This window comes from Porcisia hertigi, chromosome 12 (genome assembly GCF_017918235.1).
Source record: "Porcisia hertigi strain C119 chromosome 12, whole genome shotgun sequence".
NCBI lineage: Eukaryota > Euglenozoa > Kinetoplastea > Trypanosomatida > Trypanosomatidae > Porcisia > Porcisia hertigi.
The window spans coordinates 503,894-531,605 of record NC_090571.1 but is presented as its reverse complement, the minus strand read 5'-3'; the positions used below and the strand labels follow the sequence as shown (position 1 = coordinate 531,605).

Genomic DNA, 27,712 nt, shown 5'->3' with positions numbered 1-27,712 from the left:
GCATACGAATGAAGCCTGTACGCAATAGCCCAAGGGCGAACTTTGGCGTCGAGCCCGGTCCCCCGTCAACTACCCCTCCTCCTCCTCCTCCAGACACACACATACACACAAAAAAAAAATTTTTCTTTCTCCTTGTCGCTGTTCGAGAATATAAACATGGAACTGCAGTCTCGCCCGCGGCTACGGCAGATGCACCACCTCATCTGCCACAGCGATGAGGTCGTCGTCGTGGGTTGCACATATCATGCCGCGAACAATACCCCGGTCAAGCAACTCGTGCAACTCCTCCAAAATTTGCAACTTCACGTCCTTGTCGAGACTGGCGGTGGGCTCATCCATCACAAGCACAGTGCCACCGCGCCGCCCATGGAAGAGCGCGCGGGCCATCATGAGTCGTTGTGCCTGGCCGCCACTGAGCCGCACTGCGCGACCCCCACCCCCGCCCCCGGTCGTCGAGGACGCTAGTGGAGACGCCCATGCCCCTGTTCCACTCTCGACCAAGTACGTCATCAAGCCTTGCGGGAAGCGCTGGATGTACTCGCAATGTGCCCACGCAGCGCACTGCGCGATCTCGGCCAGCAGATCCTCCTGTTCGAGGGATATGTAATTCTCAAGGCTGATGTTGTGTGCGATGGTGGCGCCTGAGAATATGATGGGGCTCTGCGGCACAAAACTGAAGAGGTTGCCGCGAAGGATGTCACGGGGAATCAAGGCGGCAGAAATCTGGACATAGGCCTTCTCCGAGAGCATAGAGACCGCTGCTGGGCTTGATGTGACATCATGCGAGCCGGCCATCTCCAGGTCTTCAGAGGATGGTGGGGGTGTATGCGGGAGCGACAACGTGAGTATGATGTCCGGCATAACAACGGGAGAAAAACGAGTGAAGGGCAGCTCCTCCTGCTCAGGGGCTTCTGAATCGCCCTCCTGTCGCTGTTCGGTGTCAGCCACACTACTTTTGGAATCGTTCTCGACGTCGAGGGTGTCGCTGGACGTCCCGTAGTTCGTGTACATCCCGAGTAACAAGCTCAGCAATGTAGACTTGCCGTGTCCGCTTGGCCCAACAAGACAGACAAGCCGACCTCTGTTGCGACAACAACCTCCTGTTATATGCGACCGCGAGGCTCTCGACGGCGACGAAGACGAGTCGGTGTTGCCTTGGAGCGCGAAAGAGCATGTGATGGGGCGTGGGAAGACTGGCACTGTAGGGGCCGTAGGATAGTAGAACTGCAGATTTTGCACCGTTACCGCGTACACAGTAGCACTGGCCAATACCTCTGCTGCCGCCTCGCCGTCAACATCGCAGCCGTCACTGAAGGAAGACACCGAGGAAGAAGCGCAAGCGCCAGGTCTACAATCGTCCTCAGACGCTTGGCTACTTGAGCACGCCTCCATTGCTTCGCCTGCGCTACCGCTCGACCGTGGTCGATGACTCTTAGACTGCGGTGGGTCCTCCTGTTGTGCTGGTGGATGACTCCCGCTCAGAAAGGTGACGTGTCGTGAAAGGTGGCGGCGGCGGCGGCGATGGCGGTGTGGGCTTCGTGATGGACCACGGCTGCTGCCTCGGCGGCATGTCATCATTCGTCCCACCTTTACAAGTCCACGCCATGCGAGCCGCAGACACCCACCAACCGCCTGAATATGCGGCACGGGCACGGCATACCAAAAAGAGTTGCGCCTCAACCCGCGCACGCCCCACGTCGTGAGAAACGCTGGCCAGGCTGCGGTGGTGGTGGTGGTGGTGTGGGAGTCAGCACGGCAGAAAGAGCGCAAAAGACGGCGTCGATGGTCGTATCGCGCTGACCCGGCCTCTGCGGAACGTGTCCCAGAACGAGCACCGGCATTGTGATCGTTGTCGTCGTCGATGTCAGGCTCGTCACTCACGCCGTTGTAAAGGAAACTCTTTGCGTAATCGGCTGCAATCGGCTCCCAGCGTCGCGAATCCAGCATCTTCTCTAAAACACTCGCCTTGTACGCGTTCAACAACACCACCTCCACGACGCGGCGCCCGTCGGCCAGGGCATCAACCGTGTCCCCCACACATCTCATTGCCTCGATAAGCCTGTTTGATAGACTCAAGGTGTCGGCGTTGCAGAAAGCGATTGAGGCGCTGTAGCTGGCCACAAGGGTTGGGAGTCCCCAGTCTGCGAACGTCATCAAAGCCCCACCGAGCGCTGGCAGCAGTTTTCCATAAGCCTGAGACATCAACACGAGTGCGCTTTGCACAAAAGTCGCTGCCTCTGTCGACCCGACCGTGGCGCCGCAGGCGTTGATGTGATTCATCCACCACCGCATCAAGCTGAGGTCCGCCGCGTAGGGGCGTAGCTGCGGCAAAACAGCCACGATGTCTAATCCACGCAGCATCACGCCGCCTTGTCGCGCATTGCTCTCTGTGTTCTCCTCCACCTGCGCGTCGAGCTCCGCCATCACAGACGCGGTGCCGTTCCGATTTAAGCCGCGCAGCCATGGCGGGAGCACTCCCCCCGTGCGCTGTGCTGCCTGTACCCATTTCTTAATGCCTTGTCCGATGTATTTTACAGCGAGCGACACCGCGACAGTCGCGCCCACAAGGAAGCGGGCCCGCTGCGGCAGCAGATACATCGCGTGCTGCATCGCGAACACGGACTTGACGAGGACGCAGACGTACTGGTGCACGTGAACCTCCACACCTTCGATGTCGTTTACATAGTAGACCATCAACTCCACCTCATCGAACGAGTGCAAATCGAAGAATGCGAGAGGCAAACGGGTGAGAGCCTCGTAAAGCTTCGCCTTTACGGCGTTGCGCCTTTGCGATGCCGCAACCGTGATGCACTCGTGCGTGGTGTGGGTGAGAACGGTGTTCACAGCGAGACGCATGCACTCGAAAAGGCACAGCGAAAAGATGCGCTGTTGCGCGCTAATTGCACCACCGTCACACGATCCGCTTTCGCTGCCACCATCGCTGCTTGACAGCGAGAGCTCTTGCCGGGAACGGTAGTACGTATCCAGGTTGGCACTGATGGCCTCACGCGCCGCAAGCCCGACCGCCGCCACACGAGAAGAAAGGCACGTCAGCAGCGTCAGCAGCGCGAATGAGCCCAGTTTTGCGGCGCTCTCCGTATACATGTAGGAAAAAAGACTTCGCACGTGTGACAGCACCATCAGCCGCCGGCGGCGCAGGAGTGCGGCCAGTGCAGCAGTCAACTCCGCCCAACATGCCTGCGGTGAGGCCCCACGGAGACGGATGTGTGTTGTAGTCACTGACGCACCACCCTCCCGGGCGCGCGGCGATAGCAACGAAGCCGGTCGGTCGTCGACGGTATCACTGCAAAGTGGGTCGTTTCCCTGCTTCTCGTATTCGTCTCTGGGGTGGACATGCCCTGCCATGGACTCAGCCAACGCCATCAACGCATCATCCAACTCGCCGTTAACTCTACTGACAACCTCGGGGAGCACCATCAAATGTTCACGATGGTGAGGCTCTTCAGAAACATGTCCTGCTTTCGTATCCGCTACTCGGCCAGTGATGCTGCTGCTGCTGCTGCTGCCGCTCGCGTCTCCAACGCTATGGTTTGGGACGCTGTGCAGTGCCTTTTCAAAAAAGGCTGCTCCGGTACCGATGCCGTGCTGATACACAGCCCTGCTATACTCTTCGAGTTCCTCAAGCGCGTCTGCACAGCGTTGGACGTCCTCGTGCACAATAACGGCCTCGTACACCTCGCGCACCAGCGAAAGATACCACGTCAGTGCCAGACATGCCACAGCGACACGCGGGTCTGCATGGTGACGGGGCGAGGTACCGCGTGAGTTGGGACTTGCAACGCAGTACGTGGAAAAGGAGGCAGCGGCAGACGGGTGAAGGGGAGAGTTGACGTTCGTGCAGCTTGTACTCGCCAGCGCGTCGCCTGAGACGTTGCGGCGGCTCACGCTTTGTATTACGCTCTGGAGCACACGTGTGCTGCGAGTGGTGCACGAGCTTAGCCAACCATTCTCCGCGGTTACACCGTCCTCGAAGAGTTTCGCGATCTCAGCGACGGTACAGCCGAGCAGCAGTTGCCGAAGCTCGCCGTACGTGACGGAGTACCGCACCACGTCTGTCCACAAAAGGTGGAGGACCTTCCACGGTTCCGCCACCTCAACCGGCTCCGCTGTTACGGTGGACGCTGCCACCGACGCTACGAATGGTGTCTCTCTTGATTGCCCCTTCCCTGGCCCCGTCAAGATGGGAAACGCGATCTCGTCTGGCAGCACGAGCACCGCCTCCGCACCGTGCGGAACACCATCCGACGTGAACTGGCCAAACGTGCGGTCATCGCCGCCGCCTCCACTCGAGCTGTGGCCAGGGAAGGCAGAGCGAAAAAACCAGCCAAGCTCGGCCGCAGCCGTTGGCACACCTGCGCGCTTGCGCGGTGCAGCCTGGACTGCCCTTTCGATGAGTGCCCAGTAGCTGCACAATCGGCGCATCGCACGCGAGGAGCCTTGTGGTTGGCATGATCGTCCAGTCCTCGCAGACTCCATCTCTGGCAATGGCAACGCCGGAGGCGTCGCTGGAGGCAGCGAGGCCAAAGTAACGTCGCTCCGTCCCTCCGCATCAGCCAAACAGTCGCCACACGCCTGCACGCCATCGGCCACCTCCTTGGCGCTGGCCCGCATCGCATGTCGATGGCGGAAGTAAAATGTGGTGGCCTGCGTGACCTCCAGCGTAACCAGTAACAGTGCAATGTGGAGGATGAGGGGGCCGTCGCCCTCCTGTGGGAGAATCTTGGCGCACAGTCGAGTGGTCGGCAGAGCCTCGTACCACGAACGCAGCCCGCGTGAGGCAAGACCAGCGTGCAGAAAAGGATAAGACTGCCGGCCGCAACCGCTAGTGCGCTCGGCATCGCCGTCATCAGACCAGCCCACCACCCTTAGAAAACAATTCTGCGTGGTGCGCAAGGAACGAAGAGCTGCAGAGCCAAACCGCCTCGAGTAAAGCGAAAAGGCGCTCGACAACGGCGAGAGATGCCGCTTTCCATCTGTATCGTGGGACACGGTGGCGGCGGCAGCCGACGGATCGTCCGTGCAGGTTGTCTGCGGTGAAGAGCACCAAAGCGGTTCGCCAGCACCGTCCGCGCTGCACGCGCCACCAGCGCTAGCGCCTCTAAGCTCACCGCAATGCATTTTTCACACACGCACACCACCTCGGCCACTGACTACTGGAGATCTCACAAAGACGGACCGATGAGGGGGGGGATCTCTCTAACGCGTATCAGCCGGCACTGCAGTCCTCCCACCAGAAGCTGGACAACTGGCTGTAGAGAAGAAGTGTAGAAGCCCTCAACCCTCTATCGCTCGCAGATGACTCGGGGACCGTTTTATTGCGGACAAGTCTCTGAAGCGGGGAAAAAAAGATCTGACAATGCGGGATATGGCTGTGTAGAAGCGCTCTCAGCACACACACACACATACACACAGACAGACAGACAGACAGGTCAACCACCCCTCCTTCCCTCCCAAAACAAAAACAAAATGAAAATTAGAGCGAGATCAAAACGCACGGCGATGGGGTGATTGGGGGAAAGGGGGAGGAGAGGAGGGTGCCACCGCCGGTCATTTGTTTCCCCACCCCTGCCTCCGCTTTCTTGACACTTCCTCACTCGACCCGAGAGAGAGAGAGAGAGAGAGAGACTTGCGTGTGCGTGAGCTTGTGTGTGTGTGTGTGTGTGCGTGCGTGCGTGCGCAGTTGTGCGGAGGTGCCAATGGGCAACACAAAAAGATACGCGCTCAGGGGAGGGCCAACCACACACACACACACACACACACACACGCACACGCACACCTCACTCAGGTCAAAAACGCTTGAATCGAAATATACCACAGCGTGTCAAATGGCGGAGAAAAGACAGACAGAGACAGACAGCCGAGATGAGAAGCGGCAGGTTGTACGGATTGTCACAACTCCGACTCGTCTGCAAGTCGCATCAGCCAGCCAGCCAGCCACCACCACCTGGAAACGGCTCACTTTGCGTCAAAGAGAAAGAGACTTGCACGCCCTCCCGCAAACCTTGTTTTTTTTTGGTTTATTCCGGTGCAATACTTCGATGACAGCAGCAGCCTCCGTCGCCCCTCGGAGCTGCCAGCAAAATACACATTCAATGCCCAAAATAACACAGCGAACCACGTAAAAAGAGGCAAGGACACGGGGCGCGGGCGAAAATCACGCTGGTGAGTGAGTGAGTGGGTGAGTGAGTGAGTGACCCTTCTATACCTGTTTGGACGGTGTCGCGCCTCGAGCGCACATGGATAGGGGTTTCTAAACGGCGTGACACAGCCGTTCGAATAGAAGAATTCAAAAGAAAATATACGTGTGTGTGTGTGTGCGTGTGTGTGAACACCAGCAAACAAAAGAGAGAGAATGGCTGTGGGAGAGCTTAAGAAAATGCGATTTGAGTGGAGGAGAGGAGAGGAGAGAAGAAGGGGGGGGGAAGCAATGATGGCATACCGTAAGTACAACGGGCAATGGGGTTGTGGTGGTAGGCACAAAAAAAAAGGGAGGAAGAAAAGGAGAACGCAGAGACGATGTCAAGAAAAAAAAAAAGCGCGATCGGCTAAGCACTGGGGCACCATATGCAGGGCACACACACACACACAAACGCAGGGAATAAATGAAAAAAAAATCAACGAGGGTTCGTGCAGGGGCGGCTCTTATCGCGTAGAGGAAAGGGGGGAGGCTGCGCGGCAGCGGAAGCGCGAAGCAACACGGGCCCAGCCACGAACAAGAGAGAGAACAGCAGGGGGGGGGGGAAGGGGGAAGGGGAAGCGTAGAGCAGCTGCTCACCTCAGGCTTTTCAGGAAGCGGGATTAGTGACCAGGGGTAGTCCCCAAGCACACACACACACACAGTGCGTCCCTCTCACTACTCGATATCGCCGGTGCACTTCTACAGTGCGTGTATGTACAGGTATGCGAACCTCAAAAAACAGATCGCGCTCACCTGTTTGCGGAATAAGTAGGCGGGCAGGGACGGAGAGGAGAGGAGTCGGGAACAAACAAAACGATAAGAGTTTGATGCACAGCGGACTTGCCCTCCCTCATTCACATGAATATACACATTCAGATAGATGTATGTGGGGAAGGGAAGGTAGTGAACGGGTACACATTTTCACACGCGCGTGTTTGGGAATAGTGCGCGTTGACAATGTCATGCGAATATGTTTTCAAAAATGAATATATTTTATATAATAATGTATATTTATATTTATAAATATATATGCGTGTGTGTGTATGTGAGTATGTATATAGATGGCCGAAAGTCCAGAAAAAAAAAAGGAGCAGGTGTAAGGAATGCAAAGAAGTAAGCGAGGCCGTGTAACGAGTCGCCACTCAAGAGAGAGAGAGAGCGAGTGTGTTGGCAGACGTACACCCAACCAATGCTTTGTTGCTCTTGTTCAGTTCGGGCGGATACGCGGTAGCAAGGTGCCCCCCTACGGGACACTTAAGGTCGCTCTTTGGCCACGCCAGTAGCTCTTGCGTTCTCGCCAGGCAGGTCGCTCGCGTTACCATCCCCGCAAGGATTCACACGCAAGACAAAGCAGGCGCACTCCTGAGACCCCCCGGTGCCCACCATCGCTTTCCTTGGCAATAACAACGCATGACTTTGCCAAACCGTTTTCCTCCTGCATGCACACACACACACACACATACACACATACACACACACACATACACACATACACACATACACACACGCACACACACACAGCTACATGAACGGGTAGTCGTCCTCCGCGTAGAGCAGCAGCATGTCGTCCTCCGCTGCCTTCACACGCTTTCGGTCACCGCCAGCGCCCTCAGCGCCTGGGCCGGTTCCAGTGTCCATGCCCATGACTGCGTGACTGCTGCCCACACCGCCGCCCTCCTCACCACGTCCACGCCGGCGACCCACCCCACTCGCCTCTGGCATGAAAAACGGCAACACGTTCTCAGCGAAGGTCATGTTTTCCTCACAAAACGGCTCGCCATCAGGAGTAGTAATCAGGGTGGCGATGTACTTGCCGTTGCGCTCCGTCCCGCACACACTGTAGGCCAGCCGCATGCCCTCCTTCACCTTCCGCTTTGGTGGTGGGCACCGCGCCAAGTCCCAGAGCACCGAGTGCGTGTGAAAAATGACATCTGGTGCGCTGTTACCGCCGGCGTTGCCTCCCGATTCATCGCAGCAGATGTAGCCACGCTGCTCCTCCGCGTCGTATGTGCGCACGCAGCCAGTGTAGCGAGCAAGCGTCGGGGAGGCTGAGGGAAGAGAAGCAAGAGAGTTGGCAGTCGGTGGCACCGGTGCGCCACCGCCCTCACCAGAGAGCGAGGATGGAGAAGAAAAAGGAGGAGGTGCAGGCATGGAAGGGGCGCCATACGGTGTGTGTGTCTTCCGCCCGATAGCACCTGGGAACAACGGATAAAACCAGCTCTGCTCCAAGGGCATCGCCAGCTCCACCGCTGGCACACCGCGGATGAACTCGGCCCGCAGCAGGCGGCCGCTACCGCCACGGCCGGCGTGATTGCGGGTGACAACAAAACTCAAGCGATCCCCGACTCGAATACCACCACCAATGCCCTGCTCACATTGATATTGAAGAAGTTGCGCGGTAGCAGTTGTCAGCAGCGAGGCGGCCTTTTCTGCCCACGCGAGCTCCTCTGCCGTCGTTGGTGGAATCGAGACGCGGTCGCTCATCCCCTCCAGTGGGGGGGCCAACCCAGGGGTGACCCCGAGAGCACCGTGCTGAGCAGGGACGGCACCACCCACTTCTGCCTGTCCCTCTCCAGCGACCGACACCTCCGCAGTCACTCCCGTGATAGCGGAGGTCGGGGACGATACTTGAGCCAGCGTCGTGCTGTTCGCATTCGAAGATGTCGCAGCGTCCACCACACCTCTGGACGTGCCATCAATGGGTGTCCTGTCTTCGACAGGCGCCGCGGTGCTTTCCTTTGCGGCGCCCAAGCGATACGCTGCGGCGATGGACTGCGGTACAGGCATGCCATTACGCAAGTAAAAGGCCCGAAGGGCCAATTTTGTAAAGGAGAGGGCGATGCTGTCACTCACAAAGTACACGTCAGGCCCGCCAATGTCGGGTGAAACAAAGCCAAAACTCTTCTGGTGCCGATACATGACGCAGGCGCCCGTGTACACGTGATCGAGACCAGGAGGCATGCGGGCAAGCTGCTCAGCTGCTGTGAGCGTACCACCTCGCTGTGGAGCACCAGTCGATAATGCAAAGGGCTGCTGCGGAAGCGGGACTCCTGTTGCTGACCTGTCAGCACTAAGGCCTGAGTGCACTACGCCGCCCGCCTGCGATCGAGCCCCGGAGACTGCGGCCGACGACGCCCCGCCGGCCATCAGCCCACCAGATGCGGTCGCCATTGTCAACTCGTCAGCAACACTTATCGCTTTCGGGGCTGTAGCCATTTTGGCCGCAGCGGCGTCACCTCCCACATGTGAATTGCAGCTGCCCCCACTGCCATCACCTACGCTGGTGCCGAGCTCAATCCCGGCACCCGTAACCCTCACCCCGGAATGCGCGCCACGTGGGTCCAATGGACCCCCACCGCCGACAGGCTGCTGAGAAAATCGCCCCTGTTGACCAGTGTGGGCCTCCTCGACCGCCTGCATCTCCGCCACATAGCTGGCATACTTCGTGGCCTCCCTCACCGCATCGTCCTCAGTGTCCATCTGCATGTCGAAGGCCCGTTCTACCTCCGTAGCATCACCGTCACCGTCGCGTCGCGCTTGTGCACGGCGGCTGCGCTGATGTTCCCACGTCAAGTGACTCACACCGGGTGCGTCCACCTCATCGTCTACCCTGCGAAAGAGGCTACCAGAAAGAACCCCCACTGAGGCGCTCGGTACCGCAGCGTAAGCCGGTGGAGGAGGTGCCGCCGCCTCTGCTGAATAGGGTGAAGACGGCATATCTTCCAGATTTTCACCGTCCAGGATGTCCGCCTCTGGTGGTGGGGCGTGCCGCCGCTCTCCTGGTGTCACAGCACCAGGGAGATCCTCTGGCACAGCAGCGGACGCTGAAGAGCCGATTGACCGTACCATGGCCGCTGTCGCGGCAACAAACGCTGAGGAGAGAAGGTGCCGCCGGTAGCTCGTGGCTCCAGCGCCACCATTGGTACGGTTGACAGCGCTGCTGCCCGCCTGCTGGGCACCACGTTGACCTGCGGTACCACTGCCGTTACTGCCGAGCATCCCTGCCGCCTCCAGCATGAGCTCCTCCTTAAGAGTAGCCGGCCCGGTCTCGATGAAGGAGTCTGCAGGGAGCAGCTCGAACACGACATCGAAGATATTTTTTGACGTCAGTGTTGGTGGCATCGTTCTCTCTTTTTTATGTTGTTTTTGTCTGTGCTGCTGCCTCGCTGCTGATTCCACTTCACTGTCAGTTTGCCCACGGCTCTGTACCGGAGGGGGGGAGCGGAAAAGGGGGCAGAGGAGGAGGAGGAGGAAGAGAGAGAGAGGGGGGGGAGGCGGTGGAGCGATGTTGGAATCAAGACAAACCAAAGACCATATATGAGCAGTTGCGCGAATATATATATATATATATATATCGGGAATGCCGTCAGGCGCTAGAGATCATCTTTCACAGGGGTCCGATATTACAGCGGCGCGCGGGGCAGGGGGAGGGGGCGAAGGAGGTCGACGGCAATGCTGACAGAAAAAAAAAACAATCGCCTTCACGCACGCTAGAGACCGCGACACAGACGCACACACGCACACACACACACACGTATATATACATAAAAATATATATATGAAAGACCACTCGTATGTATGAGGATCTCCCCCTCCCTCTCCCCGCCCTCACCCCCCTCCCTCCTTCGCACCTAGAGTGCATTACCACAGGTCGCAGTTGGGAATGGCGAGGCGAGAGCTTCGGGGGCACCCTTGAGTGAGTGTGCAAGCACACTTGAAAAAAAAAAATGGGGGTCCAGAGCGCGAGTCTGGCACACAACTTTTCCTTCCGCACCCTCTCCTTTTTTTTTTCGATGGGTTATTGCTATTCGTTGTTTCCTTCTGTAAACTATTGTATGTACCCCACACCACACTCTGGAGGTTGATGAACGCATGGCAACAGCCCACGGGGGAAACCACTTGTGGTGCTGAAAAGCAAGACGAGGTGGGCCAGAGAAAATCCGGGAGCATTGGGCAAGGGAGGGGAGGTGAGGGGAGGGGAGGTGAGGGGAGGGGAGGGGAGGGGAGGGGAGGTGAGGGGAGGTGAGGTGAGGAGAGCATTCACAGAGGACAGCACCACCACCAGCCTACAGTCTGACTGCACAGAGGACGACATTCTCTCTTTCCCCCTCCCCCCCCCTCCCAACGTCGACGTCGCGGACGCCATCCACCACTAGCCACAAGTGAACGATAGAATTGGAGGTGGGGGACATCGAAGCAGGAGTCACGACCTGCTGACGCCACCCCTCCCCCAATATAGCTCGATGTGCCAGACCGGTTTCCGTACCCATCATCGCCAATGTCTCGAGGGGTTTACAAGCGGGGCTAGAGCTACGCGGGTCCGCGCGACGATCCTGACATCCGTGACGTCGAGAGGTCAGGAGAGCCCCGATGTATACAGTCAGTCGATGTCAGTTGAGGTAGTTGCAGTGGTGGCCCAGAAGGCAGACTGCTGCTCAGCAAGGAGAACCGGCGCTTGGCCGAGGAGAGAAACCGTGGCGATTCGGAGGACTGCTCCGCACTCCCAGGGTCACTGTAAGAGAGAGAGCGACTGTCAGAAGGGCATTGGGGCGTCTCGACGCCACCAGTTGGCGTGGAGTGCGCTACCGGGCGGGGTAGGGGCAGCGGGGAGAGTATCGTGGATGATTGGTCGCTGTTGTGCTCATTGCGATCTGCCGCTGATGATTCGTCAAAACTTATAACCGACCGCACCGTAATCACCTGCGCCGGCATTGCACCACTACGCCCAGACTCGTTCATGCTCGAGGCGGCCCAAGAGGGGGTGTTGCTGCTACGCCTCTGCCAATCATCTCCGCCGGCATTTCTTTGCTGGGAACTGGTTCCCAGCGATGCTTCAGTGATGTCCTGCAGACTTTGAGGCCTTCCCACATCGCTGGGCGTGGTGGGAAGGTCGGCGCCGTCGCCGTTGTCATCAAACACGGGCCAAGGGAAGTCATCCATGTTAGGAAACACCATATCCTCGAACAGCATCACCTTCACAATATTGGAGGCCAATTGACTCATATCTGGCAACAGCTTCAGTACCGTGTTCAAAATGCCCTCATGTGAGGCAACCTCCTGCGTGAACTCCAACCGCAGCTGGGGAGGCTGCGGCCCACCCAACCAGAATTTACGCGTCGGTGGCGGCCCCACCACAAACCGCATCCGCCCTGCCAGCTCGAGAACCTTAAAACTAAATATAATGTCGGGCAAACGGATATCGCGATAAACAACTGCGAATCGTATTTTTAGCGCAAGGCCACCGCGGTAAAGCACGTCAAAGTCAAACTCGGTGTCACCACACTTCGATGGCGCGGGATCGCTCACGTTCTGAATAAGCGGGATCTCGCCCCCAACGTCAAGCGCATCAAGGCAGATGCTGCCCCGCAGCTTCGGTGGCAGCGACTTCGACACCCGCTCCAGTTTCTTTTTGAGCTTCTCCTCTAGCAAATCGTGAAGGGCGTTGGCGCGTGAGTTCTCGAAGAAGAGACGGGCAACAAGCAGGTTGAAGACGTCAAACTGTGGCAAATGCGCAATAAAGTCACGCCACTGGGCCGATTGTGACGTTGACTGAAGTAGATTGAACCACCGCTCCTGCACACGCCGCGTGGGAAACTTAAGCGCCACACACTTCCATTGAGAGAGGGGCAGTCCTTCTCCGGATCCCCCCGCCGACGGGACCATGCGGGACCGCCGTGCCGCACCGCCAGAGCTGCGAACCCGAAAATCCGACGCCGACGCCCGGGTGGCCTTTCCAGCCATGCACTCGTATGGATCGTCTGGGTCTCTGGGCTTTGTGGTGCGGTGCTTACTCCCATCACGATGTGCTTCGGACGGTGTGTGTTGCATATCCACCGAAAGCTCTTCCTCCGACAGGGCACTACTACTCACACCACCACGCCCATCTAGGTGGCGGCGGTGCACCCCCAGGGCGTCATGCCGCTGGGTTTCCTTGGCGCTCCGCAGTCGCCTCTTCAAAAGTATATTCGGATCTTCAATGAAGAGTGGCATGCCAGCCTTCGGGGATAAAACGATGCACTTTCCCTTGATGGCGGCGTAGCGCGTGTTCTGGTTGTGATGGCGGTGATATTTCGAAATACGCGCTTCGGTGGCAATGACGCAGGTGCGGTTGATGCGGCCCAGTATGTGCTCCGACAACACCTCCCGATGGTGGTCTGGCAGCGTGTGAAGCTTATCCACCTGATATATATCGATGGTGCTGCCGTAGAAAATCATGCGGCACTCCACCGCATCCCCAAGGATCCCGTCGTTGAAGCACACCATTTTGCACAACGTCTCCGCCTTGGCGGGTGGGACCGCCGCAGCCCGTTTGGCGACAGCATCGAACATGGCGTGCTTGTAAGTCTTTCTTCGCACCATGCTTGCAAAAAATTGTTCGGTTTTTTTAAATACGTAAGACGAAAAAAAGATGCAGCACATCACCGCCCCGAGTGCACCGTAGACAAACGCCAAAAACGAAAAGCCGCTCATTTCTTTTTTTTTTTGAGGGGGGGGGGGGGAGGGGTTCCAGGATAGCCGCTACACGGGGCAACAAGGCACGCACGAAGCGTGAAAAAAAAAAAAACGGGGGGAGAAGGCGGACTCCAGACCAGCGGTTGAGCAGGTGGTAATGGACGGACACGTACACCTACACCTTCACAAATATCCTTTGCATATATACACAACACACACACACACACACACACAACACAGTCAGAGATGTGCGCGCACGTGCGACTTTTAAGAATGGCACAGGAAAAATGAGACGCAAAAATAAATGAGGTGGAAACGCCAAAAGAGGAGCAGGGGTATGGTAAGAGGCGGGGGGAGGGGGAGAGGGAGGGCTTGCCCACACACACACACACACACACGCCGTCGACAAGGCAAGCAAAAGGAAGAGCAAAGGATTTGAGGGAGGGGGGGCAGACAATGCCGCTTGTGTCTCGGCTATCTGTTCCCTGGGTAGGATATACGGATTGAGGAGTTAAGAAATGCGCTATCAGTGCTGGTGTGTGTGTGTGTGTGTGTGTGTGTATGTGCTCTAATGGGTGCCACAGCTGATCCCGGATTTAAGAGTTTCGGTACGCGTCTGCTCGGAGAAAACAGCAGCCGATCACGGAGAATGCTGCACTAAAGAAAGTAATGTGCAGAGAGCGAAGCAGATCATCACCTACAGCGAAGCGACACCTCACCACCCCGCCCTCCCTCCTTGTTGGCACCTTCAAAGAGCCTTGGCGCAGGTGGAGTCACCGCGTAGGGGGCTTGAGTAGAGTAAGTGATGCACGCAAATCCAACAGGGCGGCGTAGCCTGACATGGCATGACATGACGTGGATGGATGAGAAAAGTGTGCCGGAGCGAGAAAGAAAGAGGGAGAGCGTGAGCCGGTTCACCGAGTGCAGCAGGCGGGCAGGCGGCGATAAGCCCCCCCCCCCCCCCCCCCACACACACAGAAACGAGACAGAGGGAATATTACAAGAGAAGACAAGTGAAGAGAGCAAGAAATGAAAAAAAAAGAGAGAGAGAGAGGCAGCGAAAACTGACTCGCCTGCTTACGGCGCGACCAGTCCCCTACGGTCAACGGAGCCCCCCCCCTCCTCCTCCTCCCTTCCCCCAACTTGACTCCACGCACCATGAACACCAACTGAGCAAGTGCGTGCGTGACACACAGACGCGCACAAGTGAAACGCGAATGGAGGCAGAGTTTTTTAGGACAAGTCGCTAATACGAAATATATACACGCGCGCGCTGATGTGGCGAGGCTGCGCCCCAGCTAATGCCCACTTGTGCGCGGGTGTATATATTTCTCTACCCCCCCCCCTCCCTCCCCGCTTCTCTGGTGCCACGTCCCTTTCCTTGATGTCCCCTGTGTGACCCGGGCACACACATATACATATATATATATATATGTATATGTACATATGTATAAATAATTTTTTTTGTCAAACGCCAGTCTGACAAACGCCGGTCACTGTCAATGAAACACGGCGCAAGACGGCGCGGCACACCCAAGTATAAACGGAAAAAAAAAAACTGAAGACGGGGAAGCATTAATGACGAGGAGCAGCAAAGTGAGTCTCGGTGGAATAACATAGCAAACAAGAAAAAAAGAAAAGAGAAGAGGAGGAGGAGAGAGTATCACTGCAGAGGAGCCCAACTATACTGAGTGAACAGCGCCCCCCCCCATTCCCATTCTCAATCATCTTGACAGTCACGCGGTGCATCTCACGGAGTACTTTAGCCTCCTTTCTCCTCCTCATTCCCGCCCCCCCCCAACGCACACACACACACACATACACGTGCCTTATTTCTTCTTCTTGGACCGCGAGACAGACTCACGAAACATATCACTGCCCTTCAATTTGAGCAAGTCCTTCAGGTTGCGCATGGCACTGGATTTCCCAAACCCACCTCGGCGTCCGCTGCTCAGGACCCCATTTGAGTCGCTCCGGGCACTGTCGTCGCAGGACAGCATCTCATCTAGCGCCGAGGTGGGCATATAAATGCTTTGCAACGACGTGTTACAGGAGCTGCTCATGGCCTGCGAACCCATACTGAAAGACCTGGCCGGATCACCTCTGTCTTTCGCTGCTGTCTGACCGGGCTGCCCAGCCGCAGCACCGCGGGCGGCCTGAGCCGTTGACCTCCCAGGGGAGGAGGTGAGCCCCATTGGCGAGCCCGTCTTGATGGATGCTCTTTGACAGAGACTGCCGCCAATGCAACCATCATTGCTGCTCTCATCGCGTGAGGTCAACCCCTGCTGTTTCACAGCGAGGCCCATTTTCGGGTCTCTGCTCTGCGAGCTGTCACCGGGGCCCGCCTGATGCAAGGCGACTGTACTGTCAGTGGTCGCGTCGCCCATCGACGCGCGACTTGGAACGCCAGGCACCGAAACCCTTGCTGTGTCGTCACGGCCACCTGCCGATACGGCCAATAATTCTCTGGGACTGATGTCCTCCTCCTGCCGGGCGTCTCGCTGCGTTGTTTTTTCCCGCGTGCCGCTACCGTGGTTTCTTACACGAACAGTGGAGGGCCCACGCTCTGGCGCGCCGCTGATCTTGGCGGCCCGCTGCCAGTCAAACGTACGGACGCGCAGGTCGGCGAAGGAGCCCTTGGGAGACCGAACGACACTTGGGAGAGGAAAATCCTCCATGTACGGCAGCACCATGTCGGAGAAGAGGTAGAGCTTCAAAAAGTTTGTGACCATACTGCTGAGGTCCGGAAGCGACCGCAGGATGCGGTGGAGTACACCCTTCCCTGAAGCACATCCCTGGTGTACCTCCAGCTGAAGCACTGGGGGTTTGTGCGCGCCAACCCAAAATTTCTTCGACGGGGGTGGCCCGATGCTCACATACAGAGTCGCCTCGAGCTCCAACAGCTTCACCGAAAATATAATATGCGGGACACGGATGCCGCGATAGGTGAGCGCGAGTCTGAAAAACAGCGTGAGACCGCCCTCGCCGCCCTTGTAGAGAAGATTCAAGTCGAAGCAAACCTCTCCGTTTGTTGAGACCGTTGGCTCCGACACGTCGCTGATCCATGGAATCTGCGTCCCGACGAGAAAATCGTCGAGGATGATGTCGCCACCGAGATCACGCGGGAACTTTCGCGATGGCAGTTCTCGTAACTTCTTCCGGATCAGGGTAATCAGAGCATCCGAGAGCCCGTTGAGCGGCATGTTTTGAAAAAAAAAGCGACTAAGCAACGTGTTGATCGTGTTGGGGTTGGGCAGCGTCTTGGCATACCTGTGCCACGCCTGCGCCTCCTCGCACCCGGACAAGAGTGTGTGCCACCTCTCGCTCTCACGGGAACGCTCGAATTTCATGATGACGCAGGACCATCTCGATGTGTCGCCCATCATCGACTGAGACTGGTGATCACAGCGGTGATGGGATTGAGGTCGCTCGACAGCGGCGTCCATTGAGGTACACTCTTCGCGGTCGTCGGCGTCACTACAAGAACAGGCACTACGGCTGGGCAAGCTCTCGGTGGGTGTGGGTGTGGGTGTGTACGGCGTGCGGGCTGCATCGCCGCAACGTGAATGCGGCGTTGCAAACGGAACCGATGAGATGCGACTGTCTGAGAAGCTGCCGCTGCATCCTCTGTTTCCCGGCGGCTGATCCTGTGGTGTGAAGGAGTCAAAGAGCGGACGACCGTCGATCGTGCGCCAAATCAGCACACGCCCTGTAAAATACGAGTCGGGGGCGACACCGCCAGGCAATGAACTATGTGCGGGCACCTCCGAGGATTCGGTCATTGCCGCGTCACTTGCCGTGTCGCTTCGTTGGCCTTGTGAACGCCTCTGTGATGACATCCAGTCATCCAGTCTGTCCTCCCGCTTGTCGGTCTTCTCAACGTTGCCACGGCCGAGCCGGGCTTTGCGGAGAAGACGGCCCAAACGGAAAGATGAAGTGCCCTTTGAGGAGGCCTTTTCGGAGCACGCGTCGGTGCCGCTGATGCCACTAACACCCGCACCAGCCACCGTTCCAACAGAGCTGCGATCACAAGCGCTGTGTGGCGGTTGCTCAGACGCGGGTGCGGACGTCCTTTTTTTGGAGTTGAACTGCTTCACCTCCATGACCGTGGTGTTCCGTAGACACACATCACCCCGGCGGCGCTCCAAAAACTTGACACCCGTGCTGGCATGAGAGGCCTTCGCATCGTGGTGAATGTCCTTTGATTTCGAGAAAGAACCTCTGATGTGACCCGAGCCGTCGCTCGGGACATTCACAGCGTCAGGCATGTGAGGAGACATAGTGTTGTGATTCCATCTTGTCGAGCGCAGAACCTGATAGACGGTCACCACATTGTCTTCAAGTGACAGTCGGCACTCCATCGGGGCGCTGATGGTGCCATCCGCCCCGTACCAACCAATCACGCACCTCGCCGAGGCTGTAATGGAGGTGAAGCGCCGCGTACTCCCTGTAAGACCCTCCAGGCGCCGATCAGCAGCCAGACTCTCGAAGTGAGTGAAACATCGCGCCGCCGAGGCACTGTCGATGGGCTGCCTGTGTGTCTGCCGCGCTGCGCTGTCCTTGATGGGGGGGGCTAGCCACGGAATGTGCACCAGGACCTTGGTGACATGGCGCTTGAGCTGAGGCAGCACATCGTCCCCATAGAGAAACCAGATGCCGACGGCGATCATACCCGCCAGCCAGCCACACATGAACGCAGAGAGTCCCAGCATTTCTTTTTTATTTTTTTTTGGGGGGGAGCGGAGAAAAAGATTTTCTCAGTCAGTCTGTGAGTGTACGTATGTCTGTACTAACGGCGAATACCTTCAAAACCCGCACAAATCGTGTGTATGACATCGCAGAAGGACAAGCGACGCACTTCCTTTCCTTCCGTGTCTCCTCCCTTGAAAATATACGAAAAAAAAAATGAGACCGTTCGAAGGGATCGGGGGGGGGGGGAGGGCGAAAGAGAGAGCCGTCGCCTCCTCCTCTGCTTCGTGCGTACACCTGTACCCCCAAGTCTGTGTGTGTGTGTACCTGTATTGAGTCTTTCGGAATGGGAAACAGGAGGGAGAGAGGAGGGGGTCCAGCAGACGTACGGTATAAGTGTGCTGCAATGCCCTTTTTTTTGTATTTGCTCAAGAAGTGTGACTGCGCACAGCTACTGCGCAGCGTGGAGTTCGAAGCCAAGATGGATACGACAGCCCACTCTCGAAATTCGAGCGCATGCATTGATTGGAGCCGGCAGTCAGAAGAAGTAGTAGAGGAAGGGGAGGGAAGGGGAGGAAAAAGTAGCGGTAGGACAAAGAAAGACAGGGAGGCGGAAGGTCACACAGGTAGACAAGGGGAAGGGGGGAGGATGGAGGATGGAGGATGGAGGCACGCCGCTTTCAGAGAGTCCAAACGCCTGGACAGAGAATACATCAGAAAATTGAGCTTGCGCTAAGTGTGGTAGCCATCATGTAACACCGATGTGTTTGTGCAGAGACCTGGAGGCACCACACACACGCGTGGGTAGCGCAACGATCAAGTGAGATGGAGACAAATACAACTACAACCAACCTCTCCTGGAAAAAGGTGCGGCCAAGACGATATGCTTGACAGAAGTCAATCGTTCCTCGTCTACTCTCTCTGTCGCTTCCCCTCCTCTTGTGTGACTACATGGCAAATAAGTCCCTCCCGCCCCCCCTTATCGGATCGGGTGTGTTGCCTTTTGTCGGACAGTAGCGAAGTCCGATGCCGAGGAGAGAGAGAGGAGGGGGAGGGGGAGGGGGAAGGGAGGGAGGGAGGGAGGGACAAGTGGAACTGGAGCGTCCCCGTGCGAGCATCAGCATTGAGAGTGGGGGGGGAGGGAGGGAGGGAGGGAGGGAAGAAAGAGGGCAGACAAACAAGAATAAAAATGCGCACACAACACACTCCCATTGAGGAAAAAGCAAAGAATGAGCAAAAACACAAAAAAAAAACGATGGAAAATAAAACGGAGAGTGGAAGAGTAAAAAAAAAACAAAACAAACAAAAAAAAGAGAGAAAATGTGTGGATGTTTGTGTTTTGTTTTTTTTGTTTTTTTTTGTTTTTTTTCACGGGTTGTGGGCAGCGATGACTGCTGCTCCGATAACGCACAGACATACGCTCTTGTGTGGATGAAAAATATAAAAAAACGAACGAGAGAGAGAAAAAAAAAAGCAAAGCAGGTGTGACGCACTCTGAGAAGAAGCATCTTTTTTTTTGGGTATGCGTCTGGGTACTCCGTCAATGCTGATCAATACGCCCGTCAGCATATGAGGGGAGAAGGCAGAGGGGCAGGGGGCAGGGGGGCAGGGGGGGGGCAGGGGGGCTGCAACAGCAAGAACGAAGAGCGCCCCTCGTGAAAGCATGGTTGTACCATCTTCGGTCGCAGTCCGTATAAGTGCGTTCCACAGCACAGGCCTCCTCCTCCTCCTCTCTCTCTCCAGGGCCTATCCGACTACCGCAGTGCCATATGACAGGCGTCGCCTAAGACGGCTATTACGATAAATCAAAATTCGAGAGCCACTGTCAGACTCGGTGCTGATCGTGCGGGCAGCGATGGAGGATCGCGTGTCTTCAGTGCTCTGCGCAGCGAGGATCGACGGCGCTCGTTGACGGGTGGAGTTGACCGCACTGGTTAGTCTCTGCGCAATGGGGGAGCTCACGATTTTTTCATTGCCCTTGGCGACCCCATGCGCCGCCGCAGAAGCGCTGATGCTATCGCCGTTCGTGAAAACAGGGATGCAGCTGTTGGGCACCTCAGACGCGTAGCGGGAACCGTCCACTCCTGACCGATAAAGTTGATCCGCCTGCGCCTCCCCACGCATCTCCGCGTACGTCGGGTACGTGTCGTAGCCGTGGCGGTCGTGCGTGAAAAGAGTATTCGTGTCCGGCTGGGCGAGCGCCACACCGTAGATGGCGCGAAACATGATATCCGGGTTCGCGATGGCACTCAGTGTAAAGCACACACCCTGCACCAAATCGGTGACGACACGCCTCTCTGCCTCTGCCAGGCCAGTGTTGTCATCACACATGACCACACCGTGAAAGCCCGCACGGATCGTTTTCAGGATGGGTGTGGGCACTGGACCGTAGTAATTGCCATCACTGCCACTCGCCACGGTCAAGTAGGCGATCCGGCGCTCCGCCATGTGCTTAGCGACGGTCTCTGCCACTACGCCTTGATCGGTGGCCTTCATCCCCCTAGAGAGGTCTGTAGGAGAGATGCGCACTCCGATGCGCCGCCGACCGACGGCTGCAGCCACCGCGTCGACGACCCTATCCAAAAGGTGGCAGCGGTCCGAAGGCGATCCGCCGTAGTCATCCTTGCGTGTGTTACTGCACTCACGCAGAAACTGGTCAATCAAGTAACCACCACCGGCGTGGATCTCGACACCGTCAAAGCCGGCCAGCATCGCGTTCTTTGCCGCCACAACGTACAGCTGTACAATCCGCTCGATGTCCCTGGTGCTCAGCTCCGCCACCTCGGTGGGGTAGTGGGGCTGGCATCTTCTGTCTGCCACGAAGGCGGCTGGGCAGGGAACGTCAGCGGGAACGCCCTGCTTTGTGGGACCAACAACTCGCTTGTCTCTACCGTCGGCAATATTGCATGGTAGGGTCGCTCGACCTCCGTGGTGCAGCTGACAGTACATCAGGCCGCCCCTCTGGTGCACGGCATCCACAATCTCGCGCCACGCCCGCACCTGCGCCTTGGTCGAGATGGCGGCGCCGCGCACGTACGTGGTGTACCCGGGCTCCACCTCGCACGGGTCGCTGATGATAAGACCGTAGCTGGCACGGCGAGCGTAGTAGGACTTCATCAGCGCTGTCGGACACTGATGTTTATCGCAGCGCTGGCGCGGCATCGGGCCCATGACAAGGCGATTCTTCATCGTTACCGTACCGATGAGCAACGGCTGCGATAATGTAAAGTACTGAGGCATCTTCACTGGCATCGATGCGGCTCTGGCGCGCTGGCACAACGAGTCCCGGGTGCTGCCGCCCTTGGAAAGGACTCTGCTGTCCACCATAGCATGAGGAGCACAAAAGTTGTACGGCTCGCAGATTGGATAGTCCGTGTACCCCTTGATACCCCGGGTGAAGAAGGTGGATGAATCAGGGAGGTTTAATGGGCGATTTGTGAGCACGCGCCAGACCAAGTCGGGATTCGACACAGCGTAGGTGCCAAAGAGCACGGCATCGACGGTGCCGTCCACAATCGCCTGCTCAGCCATAACCATCGATGTATACCCCTGGCTCGCCAGGACAGCGCCACCGAAGGAGCTGCGTACCCACACATCTGCGTTCCCAAGCCGACCAGTCCTTGGGTCGCCACGGACAACGTCAACAAACGCAATTTTGCGAGCATCTAGCTGCTTGCACACGTACATGGTGAGCTCCTTGGGCTGCCGGTCCATTTGGCCATTGAAGGTGTCGAGTGGGGTCAGACGCACACCGACGCGGTCTGGCTGAATGACCTCTGCGACGGCGTCGACAACCTCCAGAAGAAGGCGGGAGCGGTTCTCGATTGTGCCGCCATACTCGTCTGTCCGCTGGTTCACCGCATCTCGCAGGAACGAGTCGATCAGGTAGCCCCCACCAGCATGGATCTCGACTGCGTCAAAGCCCGCCGCCATGGCGTTGCGAGCCGCGCGGGTGAAAAACTTCACGGCTGCACCGATTTCGGGTACTGACATGGCATGGATACGCTGCGGGTATGTCTGCGCCCTGCCGTCGCGGCTCCACTGCGCAATGCACTTCTCTGCATTGGGTGGAATGCCCGCTGCGGATGGTCCCATCGGACGTACTTTGTCTGATGTGAGGTTGGCCGGTGTGGTGGCGCGGCCCGGGTGGTATATCTGAGCGGTGATCAGCCCACCGCGTGCGTGTACAGCCTCCGTGATGGTGCGCCACGCCGCCACCTGCTCCGCCGAGTACAGGCCCGGCTCATAGGCGAAGCCAGAGTAGTTACGCTGCACCATGATAGACTCTGTGATGATCATGCCCATGGATGCGCGAGAGGCGTAGTACTCCTTCATAATGGGAGTAGGCACGTGGTTGTCATCGGCACGGCACCGGGTCAGGGGTGCCATACCCATGCGGTTCTTCATGGTCACACAGCCCACGCGGCATGGTCGAAAGAGGTGCGCGTAGACTCGGCGATTCTCTGTCGACGACATGCCTGAAAAAAAAAAAGATGCGCACAGATGAGAAAAGACCCCGAATCGTCCAAGTAAGCGTTGATGTGTGTAAAATGGTGGTGTGTGTGTGTGTGTGTGAGAGAGAGAGAGAGACTCAGGCAACTCTCCCTCCTCGACGCAAGCTGCACGCAGACACACAAATACACACGGGAAGATATTGAGGAAGAGGGGGAGGGGGGGAAGGAAAGAAAGAGAGAGGGGGGGAGGGGAGGGGAGTTGGCAGGACGATCGACAACGTTTACACACAGATGTGTGACGTACCAGAGGAGATGAGAGAGCAAGGGAAGCGAAGGGGATTCGATGTGGATAAAAAGAAGGGGGAGGGGACACGGGTCACTCTCAGTGAAGATGAACGAAAACACGAGGGCGATAAAACATATAACACCCAAGGAAAAACAAAAAAAAGGGGAGTCTAGACACGCTGAGAAATAATATCTTTCGATGGAAGGGAGGGAAGACAATGACGATAAAAACGAGATGAATGAAGGATGAGGAGGAGGAACACGGGAAGCCGGAGTAGAGAGAGAAGATGCAACACCAGGCCAACTGTGACACGGAAAGCGCGGTCACAGGAATGTGTGTGTGTGTGTGTGTGTGTATGTGTGTGAAGAAGTGGAGAGGGGGGGGAGGAGATGGAGAGGGGACACAATACATGTATGTATATATATATATATATATATATAGTGTGTGTGTGTGTGTGTATGGCAAAAAGACAGCATTGTCAAGAGACGGAAGTAGCACACACCAAGCAGATGCAATCGCGGTGCAGCTTTACACACAACCTTGTCCCTGTGAGGCGAAGGAGTTGAGCAGGAACCCAAGCAGGCAACCACACGGGCAGAGCTGGGCAGATGCACCTGCGCCCAGCGAGGGTAGAAGAACCGGATACAAGTGTGTACGTATGTATGTCCAAGAAATCGTGAACCTGCACTTTGCACTTTGCACATCCAAGTAGTATAGACTCTCTCTCTCGTACCACCGCTCTTTCCTGACTCACCAAACGCCTTTTTCCCATTACACCCCCGGGGGGTCACAGCGGCCTCCGACATCAAAACACACACACACACACGCACACACACACACACACACAGACACAGACACACACACAGACAATTATCCTCCTGTGAAAAGTGCAGAAGAGCAGAAAATCGAGAAGAGGCGAGTCCCCCCTGTGTGTGTGTGTGTGTGTGTGTGTGTGTGTGTGTTTTGATGTCGGAGGAGCATGGGTCCTCATTGGGGTTTGGGCTTTGGTCATGTTTTATTGTTCTCTACAGAGCCACGTTCTCTCACCTTTTACAGCACGCCGTAGTGAATAAGGACGAGGAAGGGGGGAAAGGAAGAGTAAAGAGATCGTGTCCGTGCTGTGCGTCTTCCCCCTGCGGGCCAACGTTTGACGTTGGCTTATCTGGCACGATTGTTGTGATTTACTTTGGTCGGCACACCCTTTTTTTTTTCCGAGGCATCCTCTCTCCACCCCCAGCACTCGCTTTTCAGCACATTCTACAATGGTGAAGAGGGGGAGGGGGAGGGGGAGGGGGGAAGCGGGGGAAGCGGGGAACAAAAAGAAATAATGAGAGCAAAAGGTGGGAAGAGGGCAGTGTGGAGGAAGCACTCAGCGCCATCGCGTAGATGACACACGCCATGAACCGCTCTAAACCAAGACTCCCCCCGCACAAGCTAATCACACACGCATATGCGTCAACGAGATGCTACGGATGAGAATCCTGTCTCCCCTTTCGGATGCTGCCTCTATTCACATCGACCCTCTCCCCCTTGTATCATTGAAACACTCAACCAGGAACCAGTTGACAAGAATACATCTACTTATTCCACGACAGCTCAGGTGCCCGCGGTACACGACCCGATAATATGCCCTGTTCGATGAGAAGGAACGGTGTCAAGGTGCTGTCGGACCGCATCATGTGTCTGACAGGCTTCTTGTGCCCCCTTTTTTAATGACGACTCTTTCCCGATACGAGTTGCATAAAATCGGCGCCAGACGGCCATGCGTGTGGCTGCGAGGCTCACAGTTTTTTCCACCTTTTGAGGAGTTTTCACACGAACGACGCTCCTGTCCAAAGGCGCGGGGCGGGACAACATCGAAAAAAAAAGGTGAGAAGGGGGGGGGGAGGGAGGGGGGTGGGCACACATGAATGGTGTACAGGCCAACGTCATCCGTGAAGTGTTGTGGCGCAATATAGGGGGGGGGGGGGGCGGTGGGGGGGGGGACTAGAAATACGCGGCATCCCTCTTTTGCGTGGAGAACGTCCCCAACTTCTTCTGACAAATGAAACCTCTTTTTTTTTATCGGCATGTATATAAATGAATAACAAAACAAAAGAATCGCATCAAGAAAGGCGTGCATGCGTACAAGTGTGTGCACGTATATATAGATATACTCATACTGCTGCTACTCGCTTCTGTGGCAGTGTTAGAGTGCCCCCGCAGACACACACTTAGCACTTAGAGGCACACACACACACACCACCACCACCATCTCCTGGGAAAGCATGCGGCCACAGGAAGACATGACCATTCCCTCTGTGCAGACACGAGAGGCAGACAAGTTACCCCAGAAACCCCCCGCACAAAGAAGAGGAAGCCGCAGCAGCAGCAGTACGGAGGGGCACGGGGGGTGCTATGCCGTGTGAGACTGTGGCGTGAAGGACTGAGCCCCCCACATCCTCCCTATTTCGCATCACAGTCCTCAGCTTTGCTCTCCCCCAGAGCGCATGCACTTCCCCCACCCCCCTCCGTCCTCCGTTTTGACTTGTTCGACGCCCACACACGACACGCAGAGGCGGTTGTAAACCCTCGCAGGGGCAATGGCTTGTGAATGTAATCTGCCACACCACATGAAGATGAGAGACGGTGAGCAAGACAAAGAAAAAGGGGGTGTGGAAGAGAAGCAAGAGGAAGGGGGAGGGGGAGGGGGAAGGGGGAGGGGGGTCCATCTGTGGGGTAAAGACACAAAAGAGGGGGGATGCTCTCCACCCACGAGGGCTATTCCTCGACAGGAAAAAAAAACGAGCAAGAAAATAAAAGCGAGGCAGAGATACTAAATAATATATGCATATATGTATGTATCAGAAAACAGGGCGAGGGGTGGGGGGAGGGAGGGAGGGAGAAACGGATGCACTACATCAAAGGATAGTCGTTGTAGCCCTGCTCACCGGTAGTGTAAAAAGTTGCTGGGTTGGGCTTGTTCAGCGCCGCACCAGCAACTGCACGTGCGACGAGGTCGGGGTTTGCAAGTGCCTTCGTGCCAAAGACAATGGCATCGGCAGCACCACTCTCCACTGTCGCCACCGCCTCATCGATTTCGAATCCCATGCCAGTGAACAAGACGCCATCGTACTCCTCGCGTGCCCACTTGTCCGCACCGCGGGCGTCACTAAAAAAATCTCCGCGCATCACGTCGAGAAACGCGATCCGGCGTGGGTTGAGCCTCGAGCAAATATATCGCGTCAGGGCTTCCGGGTTGTCATCACTCTGACCGTTGAAGGTGTTGAGGGGGGAGATGCGCAAGGCGGTACGCTCGCGCCCAATCGCGTCAATCACCGCGTCCAGCACCTCGAAAAGAAAACGGCACCGGTTCTCAATAGATCCGCCATACTCATCCGTGCGCATGTTTGAGCTCGACTTGAGAAACGCATCAATTAGGTACCCGTTAGCGCCATGCACCTGCACGCCATCGAATCCCGCATCGATCGCATTGCGAGCAGCTGTCGCGTAAAGCTGAACGCATTCTGCGATTTCACCTAGGGTCATTGTGTGGGGGACAGGATATGCTTGGCTCTTGCCGTCACGCGTGAAAAAACCTTTGCACTCGTGGCCGGTGATAGCAACCGCAGATGGCGCCATAATGTGCAAACCCTCGTCCAGGTTCGATGGCACCGTCGCGCGGCCACCGTGATGGATTTGACAGAAAATAAGTCCACCCTTTTCATGGACCGTGTCCGTCACCCTCCTCCACCCGACAATCTGCTCCTTCCCGAAGATACCCCCCTCGTGCAGGAATGTGGAGTAGCCCTTCTGAATCTGTGTTGCCTCCGTGATGATGAGACCCATTGAGGCGCGATCAGAGTAGTGCTTCACCATCGCATCAGTGGGCACGTGGCTGGCGTCGGCGCGGCAGCGCGTCAGGGGCGCCATGACAAAGCGGTTTGCCATCGACACCTCGCCAATCACGAGTGGCTTCAGCATCGCATCCATTGCCTTGAGAGTGGAATGACAGACGTGAGCGGCCACAAATAAAAAAAAACAAAAGGAATAAATGAACTCGCTCTTGTTTTTGTTTGTGCTTTCTTATTTTTTTTTCTTGTTTCGCACCACCACAAGAAAGAAAACGGGAGCCAGCATCGAGCCGGCGTAGGGGAAGAGGGGGAGGGGAAGAGGGGGGAAGACACGAGAAGGCAGAGATTTAAACATCCAAAGAACACCGATGCGCAAGCTTGCTGGTTCATCTCTGTCGATACTGGCTCTATGCGGACAAACGCAATGCGGGCCGTGTCAAACTAAAGGCGGAGCTAAACTAATCAACCATAAAGTGTGTCTTCCACAAGATCGTAGATACACTCGTGGGTGTGTGCGGGTGTATTGTGTTTGTGGGGCGAGACTACATCACTGAGCTACCCCACTCCTCCAGCCTCCCATTTTCACACACTGGGGACATCAACGGCAGTCGAGCTGCTGGGCATCATTCTGGAAACGACGGGGTAAGCGATACGACTTACGAATGAGAAAAAAAAACTAGAGATCGTGAGAGATCTTCCCTCCCTCTTCTGTAGTATCCTCCTCGGGGTGGAACAGGGAATCGCACTGGCAACAACCCGGAAGGCACATCCCCGCCTCCAGTGGCCCACAAAGCGCCGG

The 27,712-nt window shown here is 56.7% G+C and overlaps 5 protein-coding genes across 5 annotated transcripts; all 5 read right to left on the bottom strand.

The window, feature by feature from the left end:
* Window positions 1-180: 180 nt before the first annotated feature.
* Window positions 181-5,139, bottom strand: JKF63_07531 (uncharacterized protein; the record flags this gene model as incomplete). Its single annotated transcript, XM_067903468.1, has 1 exon — window positions 181-5,139. The coding sequence occupies one exon, from the start codon at window positions 5,137-5,139 to the stop codon at window positions 181-183; it is 4,959 nt and encodes a 1,652-aa protein (XP_067758893.1).
* Window positions 5,140-7,720: 2,581 nt separating this feature from the next.
* JKF63_07530 (uncharacterized protein) lies at window positions 7,721-10,321 on the bottom strand (the record flags this gene model as incomplete). Its single annotated transcript, XM_067903467.1, has 1 exon — window positions 7,721-10,321. One exon carries the CDS (start codon window positions 10,319-10,321, stop codon window positions 7,721-7,723), a length of 2,601 nt encoding a protein of 866 aa, XP_067758892.1.
* A 1,188-nt stretch (window positions 10,322-11,509) lies between these two features.
* On the bottom strand, window positions 11,510-13,669 carry JKF63_07529 (uncharacterized protein; the record flags this gene model as incomplete). Its single annotated transcript, XM_067903466.1, has 1 exon — window positions 11,510-13,669. One exon carries the CDS (start codon window positions 13,667-13,669, stop codon window positions 11,510-11,512), a length of 2,160 nt encoding a protein of 719 aa, XP_067758891.1.
* A 1,811-nt stretch (window positions 13,670-15,480) lies between these two features.
* JKF63_07528 (uncharacterized protein) lies at window positions 15,481-18,363 on the bottom strand (the record flags this gene model as incomplete). Its single annotated transcript, XM_067903465.1, has 1 exon — window positions 15,481-18,363. One exon carries the CDS (start codon window positions 18,361-18,363, stop codon window positions 15,481-15,483), a length of 2,883 nt encoding a protein of 960 aa, XP_067758890.1.
* A 1,723-nt stretch (window positions 18,364-20,086) lies between these two features.
* JKF63_07527 (uncharacterized protein) lies at window positions 20,087-27,043 on the bottom strand (the record flags this gene model as incomplete). Its single annotated transcript, XM_067903464.1, has 2 exons — window positions 20,087-22,916; window positions 25,980-27,043. 2 exons carry the CDS (start codon window positions 27,041-27,043, stop codon window positions 20,087-20,089), a joined length of 3,894 nt encoding a protein of 1,297 aa, XP_067758889.1.
* Window positions 27,044-27,712: the final 669 nt, after the last annotated feature.